The sequence below is a fragment of the Mus musculus genome, chromosome 8 (assembly GCF_000001635.26).
Source record: "Mus musculus strain C57BL/6J chromosome 8, GRCm38.p6 C57BL/6J".
NCBI lineage: Eukaryota > Metazoa > Chordata > Mammalia > Rodentia > Muridae > Mus > Mus musculus.
In genome coordinates, this window is record NC_000074.6 from 107,387,322 (window position 1) to 107,411,808 (window position 24,487).

A 24,487-nucleotide genomic window follows, 5' to 3' on the forward strand; every position below is an offset into this window, starting at 1 on the left:
ACATTTAAAATTATTTACTATAAATAATAAGGCCAGCCAGACATGGTGGCGCATGCCTTTAATCCCAGCACTCAGGAGGCAGAGGCAGGCAGATTTCTGAGTTTGAGGCCAACCTGGTCTACGAAGTGAGTTCCAGGACTGCCAGGACTATACAGAGAAACCCTGTCTTGAAAAACCAAAATAATAATAATAATTAATAATAATAATAATAATAAGGCCTACATGATATCCACACATTTCCTTAAATGGAATGTAATTATCAGGACTGGAAAGATGGTTTCATAGCTAGGAGCAGTTGCTGCTCTTTGCAGAGGACCTGAGTTTGGCTCCCCAGCATCCACTTCGAGTGGCTCACAGCCACATGTAACTCCAGCTTTGGGTGCTAGAAGGTGCTCTTCTGGAGTCTGTGGGCACTTGTACACACATATTCACAAACCCTCAGGCATGCGCGTGTGTGCGCGCTCACACACACACACAATTAAAAAATAAAACTGATCAACTGATCTTTAAAAATAAAAAAGGAATGTCATTGATTTCACAATATTGCAGACAAACCTTCCAGACATTTGTATATGTCAAGTTGTTTTTCTTTGGTAGAAGGCTACCGGTTTTCATTGTGGCACTTAGGATTATTTTTATATGTACACCGCTTTATTATTTATTTATTTATATCTACTTATTTATTTATTTATTTATTTATATTTACTTATCTATGCATGCAGTGGCTGCAGGAGCCAGAAGAGGGCACTGGATCCCTCGGAACTGGGGTTAGAAAAGAGGTTGGCCTTTCTGAAGGTTTTCTGCAAGAGCCAACAAGTGCACTTGGCTGCTGAGCCATCTCCAGGTCAGTAAGGGGCTATTGCTATTAAGTATTAAAGGGCTTAAAGGCATGCGCCACCATCTGATGTGTGATGTATTCATTTATTTCGATTAAAAAAAAAAAGAAATAGAAAGAATGAGACGGAGATCTGTTTTAAAATTCCTTTCCCAGGACCTGGGTGTGCTGTGTACAAGACAGAAAAGAGCTGGAGAGCCAACCCCCTGGGCGCCATGTCAGTCACTGCACAGTAATTGAAACCAGGATGTATCATAAACAGGCTTTAGCTAACTGCTAACTGCTAAACAAGTTAGTCCCTCGGCCATTGTTTACTTTGAGCAATTCCCTTCTGCCCTAAACCACAGAGAGGTAATTATAGACAACGAATCTTGATGGAGGACTGGATGCCATCTAACTGGGACTAGCCCGAAGAAAATGGCGAATATTGCATAAATGACCTAGAAGAGTATTTCCAGCTCGCTTCTGCACCTTGCCCTGAGGCTCCTAATCTGACTTCATTCATTTTGTTGTTATGGCAGAACTATCAAAAAAAAAAAAAAAGCATGAAGCAAACTTACTCCTTTTCCCATCCTCGTGGAGCAAAGGAAAAAAATGAAAGCAAGTCAGACAAGCTGGGGAAAAAGAAAGCTGCGTCTAACTATATGTTAGGAAAAAAATCCTTATTTTCTAGCTTTGATCTGGTTGTCAGCTGGAATGGACTTGCCCAGGTGATGGCCCACAGAGAGGCCAAACTTGTTCTTCTTCTGCTCCTCTTGAACTTCCTTTTTCATTAAGAATCCTGCCTGAAAGTTTAGGTCAAACAGGCTGCTTGGAGCAAAATAGAGTGGGGTCTCCTCCCAGACGGTTTCCAGACGTTTCTTCCATCCTTCCAGGATCTGCATGCGGGCATCTGGTGGAGTGTGGCCAATGCTGTAAACCAGTTGAGGTTCTAAGACCTGGAAGCCACAGAAACGCAGGATGCCACTCTGAGGAGAAACAGAACACAGCGGTAAGTCACAGGAGTTAAGTCCGTACTGTAAACGGGCATCAGAAGTTGATCTGCGGGGTGGAGAGCTGGCTCGAGATTTTCTGCTCTTTCAGAGTACCCCGCTTGGTTCCCAACATCCAGATGGAGGGACTCACCTGTCACTCCAGTTCTAAGGGATTGGATGATCTTTTCTGACCTCTGTGGCACCCACATAAACGTAGCATACATACCCAGAACAATAAAATGAATAAATAGAAATCTTAAAAACAAAAACAAAACAAAAAACTTGCAGCTTGAGAGATGCATTGGTGACTAAGAGGACCCACGTGGTGGCTCACAACCATCTGTAACTGCTGTTCCAGGGAATCCAATGTACTCTTCTGGCCTTCATGAACATTGCATACACACGGTACACAGACAAACAGCAGGCAAAACTCATAAAAAATAAAACTTAAATTAAAAAAAAAAAAACTTTTAAGAGGGTGAGTTGGGCTTGCCAATGGGAGAATGTACAATCTGAGGTGCCCCTGGGAATTGACACGGGTCTTTCTCTTACCTTCTGCCCTCCCTCCCTAGACTCCTTGGCAGAGCTTGAATGAGTAAAAACCTTGAAACTGTGCCAACCTGGATCCTCTGCCAAAAAGAGCCGGAAATTGTATTACATTAGGGAGAGCGTTTGCTCCTTGGCTCTGGCTCATGCGAGGGCATGTGGATGCGCATTTGTCTGCCTCTCCACATGATGAACTCAGTTTGCACAAATGGTCTTTTCAGCACCCATCTTGCTCGCTCTCCTCTGCACCCCCGGTCCTGAGTGGACATACTCCTCAGCGTCCAACCCACCTCAGAGACAAGCTCGGTGAACCTGATTCTTGTCCTGGGGAGCCAGATATGGCAGTCCACGCCTTAAACCCAGCACCCAACAGGTTGAGGCAAAAGAACTGCCACAAGTTCAAGTCTACCTTGGGATTGTATATGAACCTCCTCCCACCTTAAAACAATAAAAGGTCTTGCTGGGCAGTGGTGGCGCACTGAGTTCGTCACCAGCCTAGTCTTCAGTGTGAGTTCCAGGGCTACACAGAGAAACCCTGTCTTGGAAAACCCAAAACACAAACAAACAAACAAACAAACAAACAAACAATAAAAGAGCAGGAGAGATGGCTCAGCGAGTAGAGTCAAGATACCAGCCTTATAAGTCTGATGGAGAGAGAGCCCAGAACCTATGTAAAAAGGTGAATGCAGTTGGGTGTGGTGGCGCATGCCTTTAATCCCAGCACTCGAGTCAGAGGCAGATGGATCTCTGAGTTTGAAGCCAGCCTGGTCTACAGAGTGAGTTACAGGACAGATATACAGGGAAACCCTGTCTCAGAAAATCCAATATATGCGGCAGCATGACTCTGCAATCCCAGCATGCCAAGAGGCAAGATGGGAGGCAGAGACAGAAGTTGAAGGCCAGTGAGCCTTGACCACACAGTACTACAAAAGCCAAGGAAATCCTGGTACCAACAAGATATAAAGGGAGAGCCGGCTCCCAAAAGTTGACCTCTGATACACACGCGCGCACACACAATCGCACAGGCACACACATGCATGTGCAAACGCACGCATACATACAAGCACACACATGCATGCCCACACATACATTTTTTTTAATTATTAAAATATTCTGGGGTTACAGATACAATTCCAGGAAGACTGGAAAGAGCCAAGGCTGTGGCTGCACACGCTGAGGCCCTGGTGCACATAGAAGAGACTTTGACCATGTGCCCAGGGTCATCTCACAAGCTCCTGAAGGAAACTTAGGAGTGGCTGCCCTGTTCCCTGGCTGCTCTCCTCCCCCCTCGGGTCAGTTCTGAGTTACTGTCTGGAGGTTTGGACTCTGAGGAACGCTCGGCTAACAAACTCCTCTGGAAGGAGCTACCTGAATCGGCCAGAGAATGACGTTCATGTCCCCGTGGACACCCTGAAGAGAGTACATGGAGCCGCTACCCCCAGTGGTGATAGAAAGCAAGGTCTTCTTATTCTGAAAGAGAAAACAAGTGTCACCCGCTCCTCTCCTGGGTCCCAGTGAGTTAATGAACAGGGGGCCCCCGGGGAGAAGGACAAATGAAGCCACCCCATCAGGGCTATTATTTCAGGCTTCAGGTCCTCTGCCACCTCAGCATGACTCTGCACATGTTCCAACTGTGGCTGGGACCAGCATGTGGTTGTGGATAGCCGTGACTACAGCACAAATCAACTCACTCAAAACTTCAGGAGACAGCTGGGTATGGTGGGTCTCTCTTGAGTGAGTTCCAAGCTAGCCAGGGCTTCATCATAAGACCCTGTGTCAATTTTTATTAATTTACTTTTTTAAAAAGAGTCGAGGCTGGAGAGATGACTCAGTGGTTATAAGCCCTGGCTGCTCCTCCAGAGGACCCAGATACAATTTCCAGCACCCAGATGGCAGCTCACAACTATAACGCCTGTTCCAGGGGAATCTAACACCCTCATTTTAAACATACATGCAGGCAAAACACCAATGTACGTAAAATAAGAATAAGTGGATGCTTAAAAATCTATTTAAAAATAAAAGTCACAAGATAGAGTTCTTGTCACTATTTGGCCTCCAAAAAACAAAGATTTTTTTTTTCAGTTTTACATTTTATTCAGACAGGATCTCATGTAGCCCAGGCTAGCCTAAAACTCACTAAGTAGCTGAGGATGGCCTCAGTCACTGCACACGTGTGGTACACAGACATATAAACAGGCAAAGCCCCCATATACATAAAAGAATAAGTAAATATAAAAAAGAATTGAGCAGAAGAAACCATCCTGTCTAAAAAACACTCATATACATACATAAAATAGGTAAATGTAGAAAAAAAAAACTGAACAAGTCCAAACCATCCTGTCATTTGATTTATAAGAGCTATACAATGCATCCTCCCTGGTCTTAAGAGTCCATCTGTACTCTCGGGACAGTGTCTACTCAGGAGATGGCCAATGGTTCACCTACCTGGAAAGGACCGTTGTCGTACATGGCAGCATATGTGTAGGCAAATCCTGCTACGAGCACTCTCTCAAACCAGCCTTTCAGAATGGCTGGCACCCCAAACCACTGCAATGGGAACTGTGGGGCAGACCAAGAAGTCAGATCACGGTTTGTTCTCTCTCTCTCTCTCTCCCCGCCGCTCCCCCCCCCCCCCCCGCACACACAAATACACAAAGCATATATCAGCTCAGCTGCACACCCTCTGACTGACATCACTAAGAATGCAGAGGTCCCCAGGCCCATAAGGACAAATACCACAGACAACACTTTCTTTCTTTCTTTTTTCTTGTTTTTTTGTTTTTTGTTTTTTCGAGACAGGGTTTCTCTGTGTAGCCCTGGCTGTCCTGGAACTCACTCTGTAGACCAGGCTGGCCTTGAACTCAGAAATCCACCTGCCTCTGCCTCCCAAGTGCTGGGATTAAAGGCGTGCACCACCACTGCCCGGCCAGACTCCGCTTTCTTAAGATTTCCATCCTGTGATACCTGAAATATCACCAGGTCTGCAGCTTCCAGCTTCTTGTGTTCGGCCACAATATCTGGGCTCAGGCGTCCTTCCTTATATGCTAGAGATGACTCGGAAGGATACTGAAAGTTCTTCGAGTCCTTCAGCTCACCTGTTGGGTAGCAAGAGCGATGGGACTGAGGCTGAGCCACAGGGGTCCGCTACCAATGGAGAGAGGCGGTTCTTACCTGTGATGTCATTTCTGGAAATGATGGGGTTGAAGTTCATAGCATAGAGGTCAGATTCGAGTACCTCCCATCCTCTCTTCTTCAGAGCCTCTACAGCAGCCTCCTTCATGGCGTAGTTGAATGATGTCTTCTCTGAATGGGCCAGTACAATCAGGGCTCTTCTCGCTGTTTAGACATACATGAGGCATGGAAAGAAAATCCAAACAGGACGGGTGAATCCCTAATCTAAAGTGTTTGGGATCAGACATGTTTGCCACCTTCGTTTCTCAGCATAGGGAACAGTGGCTAGCATTATCAACTAAATGTCTTTCATCTGAAAATCTACAGTTGAGGCTGCTGAGATGGCTCAGCAGATAAGGGCACTTCCTGCCAAGTTGGGTGTCCTGAGTTAGATCCCCAGGACCCACCTGGTGGAAGAAGAGAACCAACTTCTGAAGTTATCCTGAACTCCACAAAGAACATTCTCTCTCTCTCTCTCTCTCTCTCTCTCTCTCTCTCTCTCTCTCTCTCTCTCTCTCTAAATGTAATCAAACATTTTTTAAAAAAATCTGAAGTCTAGAGGTATTGCTATAGTTGATTAATCTGCTCTACCTCTCTGGCAATGGCTCCATGTGGGTTCCTCACTAGCTACCTCAATGCTCTAGATTCTCAAATGAAAGACACACACACACACACACACAGAGCCTTCTATTTTAAAGAAATAGTTATTTATTATATATATATATGAGTACACTGTAGCTGTACAGATGGTTGTGAGCCACCACGTAGTTACTGGGAATTAAACAACTCAGGACCTCTGCTCCCTCCCGCCCCGCTTGCTCAGGCCCAAAGATTTTTTGGTTTTGTTTGTTTGTTTGTTTGTTTGTTTGTTTTTCAAGACAGGGCTCTGTATAGCACTGGCTGTCCTGGAACTCACTCTGTAGACCAGGCTGGCCTCGAACTCAGAAATCTACCTGCCTCGATTTATTTATTATATGTAAGTACACTTTAGCTGTCTTAGACACATCAGAAGAGGGCATCAGATCCCATTACAGATGGTTGTGAGTCACCATGTGGTTGCTGGTATTTGAACTCAGGACCTCTGGAAGAGCAGTGCTCTTAACCGCTGAGCCATCTCACCTGACCCCCAGCCTTCTATTTTAATCCTCCATGCTGGTAGCACACTCTCCCCTCCCATATTCCTGGATTATTACTTACTAAAACCTTTATTCCTGGCTGCCTCCTACCCAGGCCTGCAGTCCTCCTGGGCCACAATCTCCAACTCCTACATGTCGGCAGTCTCTCTGCCCTGTACCTCTCAAGTCTGATCCTTCCGCTTCCCCCAGCGTGGCAGTACTAAATCCTTCTTCCCTGGGTTCCCTTGCCTCGGTCTCCCTGCCCAGCCGTCTACAGTTGGCAACTTTATTTGCCATTCAGACCCAGCTGAGGGCAGGAACCCTCAGCGTCTTACATGCAGATGTGATCTGGTAATTTTTGGAGTCTAATTAACACAAGTAGCATTTGAATTAATCCACAACAAGCAAGCTCCAAAATAAAACCAAAATATTTTGAACATCATGTCAGCGCTCAAAAGAGTTTCCTAGGTGTGGTGGTGGTGGTGGTGGTGGTGGTGGTGGTAGAGGTGGTGGTGGTGGTGGTGGCGCACACATTTAATCCCAGCATTTGGGAGTCAGAGACAGGCAAATCTCTGGGAATTTGAGGCCAGCCTGGTCTACAGAGTGAGTTCCAGAAGAGCCAGGGCTACACAGAGAAGCCCTGTCTCAAACAGCAAAACAAAAACAAAAACAAAAAGTTTCCCAAAACGCCAGATGTGATGGCACACGCTTTTAATCTCAACACTCGGGATGCAGAGGCAGGTGGATCTCTGAGCTTGAGGCCAATCATGGCTTCATATGGAGATCCTGTCCAAAAATTTTATTTTTATTTTTCATTTTTTTATTTTGCAGTTGAAGAAAGGTGTATATTGGGCATGAGGAAGCATACATACAGCAGACACAGAGAGAAAAAAAAAAAAAAAACACCCTCAGCAAAGCACAGGCTGCAGGGGAGAGGGGACCTTGGAAAACCTAAACAAATCCCCCATCCAAAAAGTTAAAGAAAAAGATTAAGGCTGATATTGTAACTCCTGGTAGAATGCTTGCCTAGCTCTTGGCTCCATCCTTAGTAGCGTTTAAGAAAGCTTGCCTCTGATTTCAGCTTTTCTATCTGAATGAACCAGCAAAGCTTCCGCAACCCGGAAGCCAGCGATCACAAGGGAAGAGGTGATAAGTAACAGGTGATTGGAACCCATTTGTCTTCGTTTACTTACTGTCTTAGTCACTATATCAAGACCAAGGTAACTCTTAGAAAGAATCTAACTGTGGGCTTGCTACAGTTTCAGAGGGTTAGTCCATTATCACCATGGTGTCATGGCGGTACTCAGTAACAGTGGAGGGGTAGCTGAGAGCTACATCCTGACCCACAGGAAGAAAAAGAGAGGGCAACACAGGGCCTGGCTTGGGCTTTTGAAACCTCAAAGCCTACTCCAAAGTGATACACTTCCTCCAACAAGGTCATGCCTCCTTATCCTTCTAATAGATCAATTCCTGTAACTAAGCACTCACATATATGAGCCTGTGGGGGCCATTCTTACTCAAACTACCATCCTTACTGTTGCTATAACTGAATACCACAGGCTAGATGGTTATAAAAAAAAAAAGAGAGAGAAGTTTTTTTTTTTGTTTTTTTTTTTTTTTTTTTTTTTTTTTTAGTTCACAGCACTAGAAGTTGAGAGGAGGAGGGGTGGCACCCAGTGAAGAAGACCTTCTTGCTGGTGAGAACTCAAGAATCCAAAGACAGTTTTGGGTAACACAGGACAAGAGAGGCAGATTCAAGACAGAGCTACAATGACTCTTAAAACATCCCCCATGGGGGCTGGTGAGATGGCTCAGCAGTTAAGAACACCAGCTGCTCTTCCAAAGGTCCTGAGTTCAAATCCCAGCAACCACATGGTGGCTCACAACCATCCGTAATGAAATCTGATGCCCTCTTCTGGAGTGTCTGAAGACAGCTACAGTGTACTTACAAATAATAAATGAATAAATAAATATTTTTCAAAAACACACCCCCATTATAAAACAATCTCTCCACACACTAATCCACAGAAGACAGAGCCATTTTGACCCAATCACCTCGTGCCCTGTGAGAAAAGGGTCTCACATAGCCCAGGCTAGTTGCAAACTCACCGTGTAGTAGAGGATAGCCTTCAACCCCTGATCCTCCTATCTCTACCTCCCAAATGCTGGGACCTCCGTGCCCACGCCAACCACCCCCTTACTCTCCCACTGAGTTAAGAGGATCCTCTGAATATGCCCTCATAGTGATTACATTCCAGTGTGTGTGAGCCTGCGCTTATTCTGGTGTGGGAGTACACGTGTGCCCATGTGAAGGCCAGAGGACAACCTTGGATGTCGCTCCTCACGCTCCTTCCACCCTGTTTGAAACATGATCTATTTTCTTTTTTCTCATTAAACTTGTTTTAATGGTCTCAAAATCCTGTGACAGATTTTTGGTCACGTTGTTTCCATTAAAAAGTACTGAAACATGATCTAGCCTGGCAGTTTCCAAGTAGGTCAGCCAGAATGGCTGCCAGCAAGCCCAGGGACTTTCCTGGCGCTGTTTTCCTACACTCTGCCATACCTGGCTTTTCTAAAGAAAACAAAAACAAAAACAAACAAACAAACAAACAAACAAAACATGGGTTCTAGGGATTTGAACTCGGGGCCTCTTGCTTGTAGCACTGAGTCCACCACAGCCATAAATAAAGAAGCCAATGAATGAGGCGAGCCGTGCACTTAGATTGAGCTTGCGTTCTGTGTGCTTTGCCTCTGGCTTCATCGCTTGCACGTGGAATGCCCCCCCCCCCAACTAGGTCTAGTCATTCATATCTATAATCTCAGCATTTGAGAGGCAGAGAAGCAGGAGGACAATAGGTTCTAGCCCAGCCCAAAGAGCAAAATAGACCCTGTCTTAAAAAATAAAAAATAGAAATAAACCAGTCCCTACAAGCTCAAGGGTTGGAAACTTAGTCCCCAGCCTGTGGTGGTACTTCAGAAGGTGGCAGAACTCGGGGAACAGGGGTTGGAGGCTGGAGGAAGGGTGGGGCTGACTGGAGCAATGGAGTCCCTAGGAGGATGCTTCTTAAGATTAGACCCGGGTGTCAGGCATGGTGGCACTCCCAGCACTTGGGAGGCAGAGGCAGGCAGATTGCTGAGTTTGAGGCCAGCCTGGTCTAAAGAGTGAGTTCCAGGACAACCAGGGTTACACAGAGAAACCTTGTCTCAAAAACAAAAAACAAAACAAACAAACAAAAAAGATTAGATCCGGGTGTTGGCTTCTCTCCCTGCCTACCTTGAGGTGAGGAGCCTCTACCACAAGCTCTGGCACTCCTTCTGCTCACAGCTATGCAAACGATCTAATAAAAATGGAAAGAGGCTCTCCTTGTCCTCCTCCCCCTCCTCCTCCTCCTCATCCCCCTTCCCTTTTGGATGACCCTCTTTCTCTCTCCCTCCCCTACTCCTCCCTCCCCCATGGTGACTTCCCTGGCCTTGGTCCTCGGGCCTGTGAACTCGCCCACCTGACAGCAGCTTCCCAATTTAAAAACAAAACAAAACAAAACAAAACAAAACAAAAAAAACTGGAAAGGAGGTAAAGATGTCAAAGCCTCAAGCCCATGTGTGTGTGACCATGGTGACCAGCGCTGTGGGGAGCCGTGAGGTGAGGGAGGCTCCAGGGAGAGGCAGGGGGCCTTTTACCTCAGGTGCATTTTGTTCCCTGGACTATTCTTGGATGTGATTTCCTGCCTCCCTGTGACAGACGCTTACATTCAGTTTATAAGACGTGTTTATTCTTGTTGGACGTTGTAACCGAGCTATAGAATCCCACGTGGTTGAAAGGATTTGCCGGGAGTTGTCTTTAGACTGACCCCGAATCTGGTTTCCCAGATATAATCCATAGCATGTGCCAGGTAATTGTGCTTAAAGTGCTCTGTCCTGAGAAAGCTCTGGGAAGGGCTGCTCTGCTACCGGTTAGAACCTGCTTACTGGCGTTTATTTTTACACGTGATTCTGATTAGGTTTTTCTAAACTCCCCCTTCCTTGGATCACGGCTTTCTGTGTTCTGTACTTGTGTAAATGCGCACTGAACCTGAAGTAAGGTTTTCTCCAGCATGAGACTGTAGTCCAACCCATTCTTTGAGGCTTTCAATCCCAGGTCTCCTGACAGATCTGCAGAGACCCAAACTGATGCTCAGACCCCACGTAAGGGTGTGAAAAACAGTGGCCAGGGTTGTCCTCAGGCCTTCACATAAATGCTGTGCCACTTACACACATACACATGCACGCGCACACACACATGCACACAGATACAGGCCCACACATGCACACAGGTACACACACAGGTACACACAGGCACTCAGGTACACACACAAGCACACAGGTACACACACATGCACACAGGTTCACAGGCAAACAAACACACATAGGCACACACACACTGATAAAGGCACACACACATGCACACAGGTTCACAGGCACACAAACACATACAGGCACACACACACACACTGATAAAGGCACACACATGCACACAGGTTCACAGGCACACAAACACATACAGGCACACACACACACTGATAAAGGCACACACATGCACACAGGTTCACAGGCACACACACAGACACAGGTACACACACAGGCACACTCAGATACAGGCACACACATATACACAGGTACACACACAGGCACACACACAGGCATACACACAGACGCACACACATTCAAACACACAGATATAGGCACACACATGCACACAGGTACACAAAGGCACACAAACATACACACATATAGGCACACACACAGGCACACAGACACACATACACACAGGCATACACACACATACAGGCACACACATACACAGTACACACCACTCTAATAATAACAAATACATTTTTAAAATAAAATTGAAATGGAAGGAAGGGATGAGCAAGAAGAATAAAGAATGCATTCTGAGTTCGTGAGAAATTAGTGTCTAGTGATGCTGCCCCCTCCCCCCCAAAAAAACCCCAGAATTTCTCTGTGTAGCCCTGGTTTTCCTGGAACACAGGCTGGCTGCCTCTGTCTCCACCTCCCCAGCGCTGGGTTTAAAGATGTGCATCACCACCACCACCTGACAATGGTGGCATATTTAATTGACCACCAACATGAAAATAAAATGATCTTCCTAGAAAATCAGTAGAATGGTCAGGGACAGTTGACTAGGTTACAAAAGGAACCTGTGGGTGCTGTGGGTATAGAGTTTCTTGTGTTAAATAACTATTTTTTAAGGATTTATTTTTATTTATCTGTTGATGTGGGTGTTACCTCTGGAGGCCAAAGAAGAGGTTGGACCCTGGAGCTGAAGTTACAGTTATCTGTCGGGTGCCCTGCCTGGTCTTGCACTCTGGTCCCTGGAGCTGAAGTCTGGCCCTCAGGATTATGCAGCAAATGCTCTTAACTCTATAAGCATTCCAGCCCCCAGGTTTCACTTGAATTATTCCATAAACAGAAATAACCTCCGAGGTAATGAAAGACCTTAGTGTTTGTTTGGGGATGAGTTTGGAAACACACCAGGAAGCCCTGTTAGCACCCTAGCCAACACCAGCTTCTGCTCTGCCTTGCATCTCCCCATCTAGTGGGTCCGCCCCTGCTTTCTGTTTTATGCTGAGGTTTGAATCTGGAGTCTCATGCTCTCTACAACCGAGCCAGCCCCGCAGCCCCAGCGTGATCTTGTCAGTGCCTCTTGTTCCCTGCTCTGATGGGCTGCCAAGAAACAGATGGGTTGTTCGTTGTTCCATGAATCCTGAAACGGAGGAGAACTTGCTCCCCCTCCCCGCCCCCACACGCACCTGTGCCTGATTTCCACTCCATTTAACCCCTGAAATGCTCAGGTCATCAGACACCAAGCTCCCAGCTGTACCAGATTGTTAACTGGGCACCTATTACATACCGTAGGGGCTGGAGACCTGGGCTTCATTACTGTGGAGCCTAAACTTCACAAAAAGTCATTTTTTATTGAAATTAAAATAGACCAAGTGTGGTGGTGGAGGAAGCCTTTAATCTTAGCACTGGGGAGGCTGAGACAGATCTCTGTGAATTCAAGGCCAGCCTGGTCTACATAGTGAGTTTCAGGACAGCCAGGGCTATGTAGAAAGACCTTGTTGTGGCTGGAGAGATGGCTCAGAGGTTAAGAGCACTGACTGCTCTTCCAGAGGTCCTGAGTTCAAATCCCAGCAACCACATGATGGCTCACAACCATCTGTAATGGGATCTGACGCCCTCTTCTGGTGTGTCTGAAGAGAGCTACAGTGTACTTACATATAATAAATAAATAATTAAAAAAAAAAAAGAAAGACCCTGTCTCAAAAAAAAAAGGAGGAAGGGAGAGAGAGAAGAAACAATTTTTAAATTTTAGAATATACTTATTTTACAGGTATGGGTGTTTTGTTTGCACATATGCCTGTGTAACAGATACATGCCTGGTACCCTCAGAAGGACTGAAATTACAAAAAGTTTTGGCTCCCATGTGAACACTGGGGAGCAAGCCCAGACTTTCTACAAGAGCAGCCTGTGTGCTTAACCAATGAGCGATCTCTCCACCCTGATATTGTTTGTTTGTTTTGTTGTGGGTTTTCTTTTGTTAGTTTTTCTGAGACAAGGTTTCATTGTGTGGCCTTGGTTGCCCTGGAGTTTGTTACATACAAAAGGCTGGACTCAAACTTATAAAGACCCATCTGCCTCTACCTCCCGAGTGCTTTTAAATTACATTATTTATTTTTTCAGTGTGTGTGTGTGTGTGTGTGTGTGTGTGTGTGTGTGTGTCTTAGGCAGAACTTGCAGGAGTTGGAGTTGGTTCTCTCTTTCCATGTGGGTCCTAAGGAGGGAACCCAGCTCATCAAGCCTGCCTGGTAGCAGGTCCCTTTATCCAATAACATTCTTGGCAACCCTGACTCTAAATTTGGGTAGCTGAAGTTATCTGGACCGTCCCCTGGAAACAAACCTCACTCCAGTATCCAGCCCAGTCTTGCTTTCAGCCTCCCTCCCCCACCCCCACCTGAAAGCTTCAGTGCTTCCCAGCCCTCTGCAGGGAATGTCAGGGGAGACCTCCATCAGACTGGCCCATAGTGGCCTCCATCAGACAGTGGCCTCCATCAGACTGGCCCATAGTGGCCTCCATCAGACAGTGGCCTGTAGTGGGTGGCATTTTCTTGATTAGTGATTGATTTGGGGAGGGTCAGCTCCCTGTGATTGGTGTCACCCTTGGGCAGGTGCCACTCACTGGGTTGTGTGAGAGAACAGGTTGAAAAGGTCACAGAGAGCAAGTCAGTAAGCAGAGTTCTCCTGCTTCAGTTCCCACCTCCAGGCTCCTGCCTCCATTTCCCTTGGTGACGAACTAGGACCCGGAACTGTCAGCTGAAACCCACCCTTTCCTTCTCCGCTTGCTTTTGGTCGGCGTTTCCTCGCAGCAACAGAGAGCAGACTAGGTTGCCAGTATTACAGCCTATGGGCGTCATTTTTCTGTTTTACTTTTTATTTTGTCAATCTTCTACTCTAATTTGTAAATTAAATTTAGCCTGGCCTGGACACACACCTGCACTGGGGCGCAGAGGCAGGAGGTTCAGGTGTTCAAGGTCAGCCTAGACCAAATCGAGTTTGAAGCTAGTCTGGCCATAATGAATGAGTGGATGAACGGATGGATGAATAAACAAACACTGAACTGAACCGAACACAAGTGTGGGAGTGTAAGATAAATATGATAATGCTTGTGCTCTGTGCTGTCTGCGGCTGCAGTGGAGGGGGCTTGGAACATTTATCCCTCATGCATAAATGGAGACCGAAGCAGACACAGCCTTACCAGCTGTTGAAAACCCTCCCTCGCTGGCTCTCCCAGCAACTCATCGCAGAGCTTAGAGAACACTGGGATGACCCTGTACAACGGCAGAAGCATCCTTCCCTCCCTCTGTGCTTTTAGCAAGGCGAGATCCTGAGTGCATTTGCAGAGTCTGAAATAGTTTTAAAGGGAAAGGAACTCCAAAAAGTTAAGTCCCGCCCCAACAGAGGAAACACCTAAACCTAATTGCTGCCCAGAACTCAGAGCCAGGCCCTGTTGGGAAGTACTTAGCCCTGGAGGCTACTTGGCCAAGAACGCAGTAGATGCCAGTCAAACACTAGACAATAATGTGGTGGTAACTGCCAAGGACTCTCCCCTGCCTTCCCCTGGGCTGATGGCAAAGTGAGGAGACTGTCACAAAAATGGACCAATTAACAAATCGGATTTCCTGCTCCAGGGTCACAGTAGAAACTTTCCAGAGCCAGGTAGACTGGAATTAGGCTCCGATTCTGTTACACTCCTTCTCAGCTACGCTCCCTGTACCCATCTCCACATCTTCCCGTTTTGTTTCACAAAGTGGTGATACCCCTTTTAAAAATCTGCGGTTTGGTTTGTTAGTTTGTTTGAGACAGTCTCTCTTCATTATGTAGCTCTGACTGTCCCGAAACTGGATCTATAGACCAGGCTACCTTGGAACTTAAAAGAAATTTGCCTGCCTTTGCCTCCAGGGTGCCACCAAGCCCAGCAGTGGTCCCTGTAAATTGCCTGCTTGCATTTCTAAATGTTAGCAACGTATTTCCAAATGGTTAAATACTATCTGGCCTAGGTTGGGGATGTGCACAGAGCTCAGGTGGTAGAGAGTTTGTCTAGTATGCAGGAAGTCCTGGTTTCAATTCAATTCCCAGAGCCGTAGAAATCAGGCGTGGTGATATGCACTTAGAATCCTGGCACTTAGGCAGTGGAGGCAATAAGACCCCAAGTTCAAGGCTATCCTTCACTATACAGCAGCTTTAAGGCCAACCTAGGACACATGTTACCCTTTTTCTAAATAGTCCAAACGCGGTACAGGGAGTGGCAGCTCTGTTAAGGAACGGTGTAGAAGGGGCAATGCTAGAGTTGCCCACGGGTGAACTTGGGCTGCAGAATAATCTGCATCGCTGGTTCTGAGAAGAAGTTCTCCTTCCAGAGACTAACCGAGGCTCATCCAGGTTCCTAACCACCTCACTTTTCCTCTTTGAGGCAAGGAACAAAACTCACAGCCAGCCCCTACATCCTCCTCAGAGTAAATCAGACTGGAGTTGGCGCCACACTCACCCGCCATGGCTCCAGATGTTGAGGGAGGATCGTAATACCGAACGCTGATTGGCTGAGCAGCTGGTTGCCAAGACGACCCTAAAGCTCTTCGGAGAGATCCTTAGGGCTGGCTACAGGCTAGGCTAGTAAGAGCTGAGCCTTGGGGTATGGGCTGAGCGAAGGCTTTATATCCTGCTTATGCCCGCCCAGCCCACTGTGCAGAGCAGCCAGCGAGGGCGGGGCTGGACTCCAGAACCCAGAGGCATCTTGGGAAGATACCAAGTTTTTGGCAGGGAGAAGCAGTTTGGGGCTGGACTAGGACTCCTGTATATGGAAGTCAAAAGGGTTCCCCGGGAGCAAGGGAGTGAGAGAGAATTTGAGGATATGGGGACATATTGAATAAATTCATCTGCTCCCTGTCCCAAGACCTCCTGGGTACAAAATGGAAATTTCCAACAGAATTTTTCGAGCTTCGTGGGACCTGCCTACATAATCAGCCTGTGTAGATTAGTCCTCACTCAGCCGTGGGAAGTCACCTTTGCACGCTAGGGGAAGGGTGGGGCAGCAAAACGGATGGGCTCAAATTTTGCCGACTCACTGTGACTCTAGACTGAAAGTTCAGAGAGACTTGTCCTCGTGTGAAATGAATTCGTGCTGCGTTCTGCTCTTAGAAACTGCAAAAACTGCTCCCTGGGTATACACACTTGGGTCTCCTCAACTTTGCCCCCGGTGACCAGGTAACGGGGAACTCATCTGTGCGACTCTCTAGGAAGCCAGAGCAAAGCTGGCAGGAGACAGCAGCCACAGGGAAGTGTTTCTCTGTGTAGCCCTGGCTGTCCTGGAACTCACTCTGTAGACCAGGCTGGCCTCGAACTCAGAAATCCACCTGCCTCTGCCTCCCAAGTGCTGGGATTAAAGGAGTGCGCCACCACGACTAGTACATGCTTTTAATCCCATCACTTGGGTGCCAGAAGCAGGCAGATCTCTGAGTTTAAGGCCAGACTGGTCCACATAGCTAGTGCTAGAACAACAGCCAGGGCTACATAGGTGAGACCCTGTCTCAAAAACAGAGAAAGAAAGAAAAAGGGTTGGAATAAAGACCCTACATGTATGTGTGTGCCTTGGTCAAGCTCCCAAAGTAGGGTAGACATTATAACAGATTGCCATCATTAAAAGAGCTCAACTTTCCTGTTATCTGATAAATTCTGACAGTGAGGGAAAGACACACGTGCAGTCTCCTGTGGTGACAGGCTAGTGACAGCCCTTGTGATGGATCTCAGTGGAGTCTCATTCCGGTTAGGGCAAAGCCGAAGTAACACAATGGGCTATAAGAGGGAAGAAAGAAATATCAGCTGCAGCAGGCAAAGAGACCAAGGACAATTTTTAAAGCAACGCACTTCCCAAACAAAGAAAAGGTGAGAACTTATTAGGGAGGCAGATTCTTGTTCCTATGGGGGAGGTACTTTGGGGAGGGTACATTCCTGCACATGCCCAGTTTGCACCACAAAGCTTTATCTGGAAATAAAAGGATACCCTGAAGGTTTCTTAACACAGGGACCCTTGACCCTTGAAGGCTTGGCCTTGCTTAACTACTACAGTTGAAGATACGTGAGACCTCATTTCAAAAATCAAAAATAGGAGCTGGGGATATAGCTTCATCAGGAAAGGCTATCTGCTTTCTCACTGGATGCTGTGTGACCAGGCAGCTTCGTCTGCGATGTCAGACTCTCCTCTCAAACAACGTGCTAAAGTAGTTTCCACAGGCTGCTTCTGTCTCAGCATCAGACAAATACCAAACACACCACACTACAATGTTCAACATTGGGTTTTCTGGTGTTTCCTTACAGTTTGTGCCTGAGGGTCATCTCTCAGCTGTAAAGAAATACCAACATAAAAACCACAGTTTATTCCGGAGCCATTTTGAGTGGCCACGGCCTGGGAACACCAATATAGGGTACCCCAAATTTTATGTTCCAATGTGGGTGCAGCCTCACAAGATTTTTACAATTTACAGAACAAAGTAATAAGTTAAGGCGACTTTAAAGTACGTTGGTGGGAACCCTGGAGAGGTGGGTACACTGGAGAGGTGGGTACATCGAGATGGGGGGGTGGGGTTTATGGTCCAAGATGCTATCTGATGACACTCTCAGCTCTTGGATTGGCAGAAGTGACACTGCCATAGTCACTGGAAACAGAAGAGTCACAGAGTCAGCTCGCCTGTTTGACACAGTTCCAGCCAAGCTGAGCCGAACGAATGCGGCAATCGCTGTCCTTCTGTCTGTCTCTCGCTTTTAGGTTTTGGTCTCTGTGTGTTTTGTTTTGGGAGCTTTCTGCATTATGAGTCATTTTTAAGTCTTTTTCCAAGGAAAAGTATGTCTGAGTCTTTTTAGGAAAAGCCTAAAATGAGCTTTATCTGGCCACTGTTTGGATGTCTCCCTCATGGCCTGGAGATCATTAAGCTCAGATAAACACGTAACTAGATGAAGCCATTACTCCAGGAATCTTCTTGGGGTGTCTACCCCTGAATAAACTCAAACAGTCTGATTAGTGCAGGGTAAACAGAGACAACCGACAAACTCTGACTGGCCAGGAGAAAAGGGGACAGATTCAAGGCCTTCTTTTACAATATGCTTAGAGATTACTGAAAATGTAAGATAGCGAGTCATACAGGGCATACCCCTGGAGGAATAGCACTCGGAAAATAAGGGAGATTGACTACACGTTCTCTACTGTATAGCACAGATGAGGAAACATGTAATAAGTTAGGTATTAATGTTTGCTATTCATAGAAAGACCAGTTCAGATATCTTCTGTTTGTCTGAAGTGCTTTCAGACTGCAAACACTGCCACCCTAAAAGCAGGCTGCCATATAATGTGTTTGCTTTGGAGGAGACAGTCTTTAAGATTCTTGACATTGCAGTTATAGAGCTAACAATAAAAATAAAATCTGTGCATTTGTATTTTCTAATTGTGTCTGAACTTGTAACGAAAAGTCAGACACACAATCTGTACTTCTTGCATAATCATTAGACTGTCTTTGTTCTGTGAAACCTGTATAAATAACAAGTACCTCGTTGCCAGTCAGAGCTGCAAGACTACCCTGACCATTGATTGACTCCCTCCCCTCAGCAACTCCTCCCCTCCTCTTCTGAGGGCCCTGCCCTGTAGGCCAACAGGCACAGAGGCTAATATTCTGCTAAGTTATATCTTCTGTGAGTTTTTTATTTATTATCACAAGGTGTTAGCTCCAGAAAGCTAAAACTAGATAATTAGCCTCTGAACGTATGAAATCTCAGTTTCTCCACAGTACTGGAATTCCAATTGGTCCATCAGTCTGCAGACAGGTTTCTTCCAGGAGTTTTTTGTTTTTTGTTTTGTTTTCTGTTCCTAGCCAGATAGCTTCCTTTCAGGAATTGTTTTTTCTTGAGTTGGGGTTTCTCTGTGTAGCCCTGGCTGTCCTGGAACCAGATATGTAGACTAGGCTGGTCTTGAACTCACAGAGACATGCCTACCTCTTTCTCTCTAGCCCCAATCTGCTTTCTTATAGAATCTAGCCCAGGGATGGCACCTCCCACAATGGTCTGGGTCCAACCCCATCAATCACTAATTCAGGAAATGCCCTACAGTTGGATCATACAGAGGAGCAGTTCTCAGTTGCGGGTCCCTCTTCAGATGACTCTAGCTTGTGTCAAGTTGACATAAGACTAGCCAGGACATCGGAGACATGGACTGACACTGTACTGTCTTTACGTTTCTGTCATGTTTCTGTTTGTGGTCATTACATGGCTATAGAATTCCCATGGTCTGGTATGAAACAGACCTTCGTTCCAGGGCTCTGTATGTGGTGGTCATTGCTTGTGGGCTAAATGGTGTGCTCAGGGCCCCTCCCCCACACTGAGGGAAAAAGCAGAGCCAGGAGCTGTGATGTTGTTCATGTTGTCACTATTAGAAATAAAAAGTCGGGTAGTTGAATCCCAGGAGTCCTCCTCCTCCTGGTGGAAGCTCTAACAGCCTCGTTAGTCACTGCTATTACGCGTGTCCAGATGTGGTCCAGCTCTTCAGCACAAGAAGTCCCCAAAGTCACTAGTGTTTCCCTGAGCAGTGGTGATGGACCTAGCACACTGCTCACAGCCATTCTCAGGTCTGTCTGGGGACTTGGGTATCTGTTGTCCTCAGGGGTTCCTGGGAGTGCCAGCCATACCCTTGCGGGGAAGCAAGGCCCCAGTCTCAGGAGAGAGACATTTTTTACTCTAAGTCCTATCTTCTCTACTGTCTTCTCCCTATCTCCACCACCACTACAGCGTAGGACACAACGGCTCTATTGCATTCTCTGTCTTGTTGGAAGTTTGCTGTTCTGTATGCCTGAATCAGGGCATTGATGAATAGGAGGGCCTTGAGAAAGAAGCTGAAATCACTGCTCAGTGGGTGGTAGAGGCAAACTGTTTATTCCAAACCACCAGAGGCTGTCTCTAGGGAAAGCCGAGTGAGGAAAATTGTCCAGGGTTCTATGGAATAGGAGCCTAAAAGGCAGGGAGCCTGTGAGCTGGATTGGGAACTTTAAAGTGTATAGCAAGCACTTGTGAGTAGAGATTAAGGGAGTCTGGAGGCCAGTGTAGACCTTGATATGTTGCTAGGCACCACAGGCCCATGTTAATGGGAGAGCCATATGTCCCTTTTGCTAGAAACTAGAATGGCTATCTGAGAGGTGGGAATTAGCACCACAAGTTCCTGAGGGGATGCTGGCTTTTTGACAATATGTAGCCTGGGCTAGTCTCAAACTTGCAAACCCTTCTTTCTCTGCTCCTAAGACCTGGGAATCCGGGCTGTGCAGCCACACCCAGCAAGGTACTCTCTATTTAGCTTATAACAATAGCTCAACTCAAATGGCCTTCCTAAAGGACAAAGGACTTTTTATTCCCGTGTAGCAAATTAAATTTTGGTTGCATCTCACAGAAGGCGAGGTCGTTAGTGCTGTTCTTCATGGAGGAGGGCTGTTTGTACATTCACCAGGAGAAAACCTCCAGGGAAGGAGAACTCAACTGTTAGCAAAGAAAAGGTGTATGTATGCACATATGAGAAAAGGTGTATGTGGTGTGTGTGTGTGTGTGTGTGTGTGTGTGTGTGTGTGTGTGTGTGTGTGTACATGCATGTGGGGGCTTTTTATGCCCTCTGACTGGTCTGACTCCTGCACTGAGCCTCAAGCATTTACTGAAACCTCACCAGATCGAGGCAATTTGCTCCATATCAGGGAGTTCACATTAGCCTCATCCTGCCCCCGGCACTGGAGAGCAAAGCAAGACAATGTGCGGGCCTCCTCAGCACCCACCACAGCTCCCAGAATTACATCTTCAGTGATTCAGCTTGCAGAAGAGTCTTCTTGAATAAGAAGCTTTGGCCTGGGGCAAGAACACTATGTGTAGAAGCACTAGCCATTTCAGCTCTGGATCTCTTTCCATCCCTGTGTGCTGGCTTCACAGGCACGCACCATCATGCCTGGCTTCTATTTAGGGTTTTGGGGCTTTTTTTTTTTTTTTTTTTTTTGAGATATGGTCTTACATAGCTCAATCTTGTGTAGCCTAGGCTGACCTCCTGCCCCAACCTTCCCAAGCAAGTCACCCATTTTTCTTTCTTCCTTCCTTCCTTCCTTCCTTCCTTCCTTCCTTCCTTCCTTCCTTCCTCTCTCTCTCTCTCTCTCTCTCTCTTTCTTTCTCTTTCTTCTTTCTTCTCTTTCTCTCTTTCTTTCTTTCTCTTTTGGTCATTCATTCATTCATTCTTGTAAGGAATGAACCTAGAGCCTTGAACATATAAAGCAAACACTTTACTATTGAATAGCCTTTCTAGTTCCCCTCCCCATGCTATTCTCAAGTCTGGCTTCAAAGTCCTGGTTTCTCTTTAAATTAAACACACACACACACACACACACACACACTCCATATTTCCTTCCATAGTGCATGAGTGGAAGTCAGAGACCAACTTAAGGGAGCTGTTTCTCTCCTTCAGCCATGAGCATCTCAGGGGCCAAACTCAGGCTATCAGACTTGGCCACCCTCTGTTCACCCATCAAGCCATCTCACCTGCCCCCGATCTTTGCCCCCATCTCCCTCATGCTGGGGTCACAGGCATGCACCACACACTTGGCTAGCTTTTATAGACTTACTTTTACTTATTTTTGCAGTACTGAACCCCGTATTTCAGGGCCTCATGTGAACTTAGCAAGTGCTCTTACCACTGAGGTAAAACCCTAGCCTTTTTTAAAAAAAAAAAAGCTTTTTGAGCCCGGTGGTGGTGGTGGTGGTGGTGCACATCTTTAGTCCCAGCACTCAGGAGGCAGAGGAAGAGGTAGACAGATCTTTGCGTGTTTGAGGTCAGCCTGATCTACAGAACAAGTTCCAGGACAGCCAGAGTCACAGAGAAACCCTGTCTTGAAAAACAAAACAAGAGCTGGAGAGATGGTTCAGCGGTTAAGAGCACTGGCTGCTCTTCCAGAGGTCCTGAGTTCAATTCCCAGCAACCACATGGTGGCTCACAACCATCTGTAATGGGATCTGATGCCCTCTTCTGGTGTGTCTGAAGACAGCGACAGTGTGCTTCTATATATAAAATAAATAAATTTAAAAAAAAAAGAGAGAGAGAGAGAACAAAACAAAAACCCCCAAACAATAACCGTTTGTTGAGCTCTCACCTCTAGCCTGGCTGGAACTGTTGACCAGACAGGCCTGCACCTGTCTTCAGCCTCAGCCCCCATGAGCTGGGACTACCCGCCTGTGTCACCAGGCTCAGTTATCCCTCATGAATTAATTACTAAGGAAATCATAAAGTAAGACAGGCATTCTGTGGCAAAGCCAAGGCTCAAACAAGGAGAGAACACGGTCCAGGAGCTTGGTCTGCATTTTACACATGAAATAAGGTGGCTCTAATCCTTTGGCAGGAAGTGAACCTTTACAATACAGCGATGTTCATTAATGTTTGTTTAGTAGTTTCGTTTCTTCTGAGACAGCGTCTCACTATGTAGCCCTGGCTACCTGAAACTTACATATGAAGACCAGACAAGGCCTAGAAACCAGAGATCTGCCTGTTTCTGCCTCCTTAGCACTGGGATTAAAGGTGTACATACCCCAGCACATTCGGCAGGTTAGTATTTCTCAGCTTGCAGGACCGCTGTCCTAAAATCCCAAACCTCACAGCAGTACTGTGAAGTATGAGACTCCTGTTCGGCAGGAGAAAAGCTGAGCCTCAGAGTTCTTTTTTGTTGTTTTTCAAGACAGGGTTTCTCTATGTATCCCTGACTTAGTCTGAAGACCAACCTGGTATTGAACCCACAAGAGATCTGCCTGCTGTCTCTGCCTCCAAAGTGTGGGGATTAAAGGTGTATGCCACTACCGCCTGGCTTGTTTCAGAGATCTTCTTCCTAGAGTTACACTGATCCAGGGACTTGAATTCATACTTAGGACCCTATCTAGCTCCATTCTCTTGCTAAACTCTTGTCTCTTCTGAGGCTTAAAGCTCTGGGAGTCTATAGTAAGCCATTACAGTGTTGTGCCGTAGATGGGCAAACCACAGAAGTGAAATTTACCTTGGGTTGAAGAGCCTCAGTGAAAAAACACAGCTTAGCACGCAGGAGGCCGTGATACAGCCCCAGCACCAAGTACATTTAAATGAAGGTCGTACTTGAACAGACGGACAAGAGACGAATGCGGGCGGGCGCTGTTGGCTTCTCAGAGTCTAGGCTTCTCTCTATAGGAGAAACAGTTCATTAATTCGCAGGAGTCTTATATTACTTTTCTCCTTACTGCAACCAAATGCCAGGAAAGAAACAATTCGAGGGAGGAGGGTTATATTGGCTCATGGTTTGAGGGGACACAGCCATTGTCATAGGGAAGGCACGGTGGCTGCTGGCTCTGCAGTAGCTGCCTGCTCACATCTCAGTGGTCCAGAAGGCAGAGACTCAGAAGGAGGTTCAACAAGGCCAGAGAGCTCAAGAACCGTCGCTCCAGCAACTCATTCCTTCCCGCAGGACCCTGTCTCTCAAACTAGCTGGGGATCGAGGGTTCAAACACAGCAGGCTCTGAGGGATATTTTTCAACCAAACCATAACAACATTTACCAGCAATACAACTTGAGACATAGACAAAAAGATCAGAAAGAAAAACAGAGATTTTCACAAGTCCAGAGTGAAAGCCTTGCTCCAGGCGTTCACCTCACTGCCCATTGGGACGGTGCTCTGTGATCTTACACGTCCTGTGTGCGGGAGCCTTGTCTCTGTGCCATGTCCCTCCTGCAAGCTGACACTAGTGCTTCCCTGCTCTTCTGTGGAGTAGGCCTGTCACTGGTAAGCACTGGAGAACTGTATGCCAGCACTCATGTCAAACGCTCAAATTCATGGCTCTTCAGCTTCTACCTTTCATTCTGGGAAACAAGACCCGAGACAGGAAAGTGAGGTAGGTGGAGCGCCCTGCCTTTGACCCTCACTGAAAAACCAGGACCTTGCCTGGAAGGACTTCAACCCTTAAAGGAGTTGAACTTTGCTGCAACTCCACAAGTGAACTGCAGGTGGCAGTGGTCACTATCTTTCCCCATTCTTCCCACATCATCTTTTAAAAGCAGGCAAATCCTTATCTACCTTGTATTTAAGAAATTCCAATTTTTCCTCTGCAACCCAGGTATATTTGACTTTAAAAAAATTTTTTTGGAGGGGATCGCTTTTGAGACAGGGTCTCTCTACAGAGCACTGGCTGTCCCTAGAACTAGACATGGCTCACCTCTC

At 46.6% G+C, this 24,487-nt stretch overlaps 1 protein-coding gene across 1 annotated transcript; it reads right to left on the reverse strand.

The window, feature by feature from the left end:
- Positions 1-903: 903 nt before the first annotated feature.
- Nqo1 (NAD(P)H dehydrogenase, quinone 1) lies at positions 904-15,884 on the reverse strand. Its single transcript, NM_008706.5, has 6 exons — positions 15,745-15,884; positions 5,527-5,691; positions 5,320-5,450; positions 4,801-4,914; positions 3,724-3,825; positions 904-1,803 (listed from the first exon to the last, which is right to left on the reverse strand). Exons 1-6 carry the CDS (start codon positions 15,749-15,751, stop codon positions 1,498-1,500), a joined length of 825 nt encoding a protein of 274 aa, NP_032732.3. The 5' UTR covers positions 15,752-15,884; the 3' UTR covers positions 904-1,497.
- Between the last annotated feature and the right edge of the window lie 8,603 nt (positions 15,885-24,487).

What these genes read in the sequence shown, in the direction of transcription:
- Nqo1 (NM_008706.5), bottom strand. An exon ending in TTCCAGAAATGACATCACAG is followed by an intron (nt 5,451 to 5,526) that starts GTAAGAACCGCC and finishes GCTACCCAACAG; the next exon opens with GTGAGCTGAAGGACTCGAAG. An exon ending in CAGACCTGGTGATATTTCAG is followed by an intron (nt 4,915 to 5,319) that starts GTATCACAGGAT and finishes TCTGCCCCACAG; the next exon opens with TTCCCATTGCAGTGGTTTGG.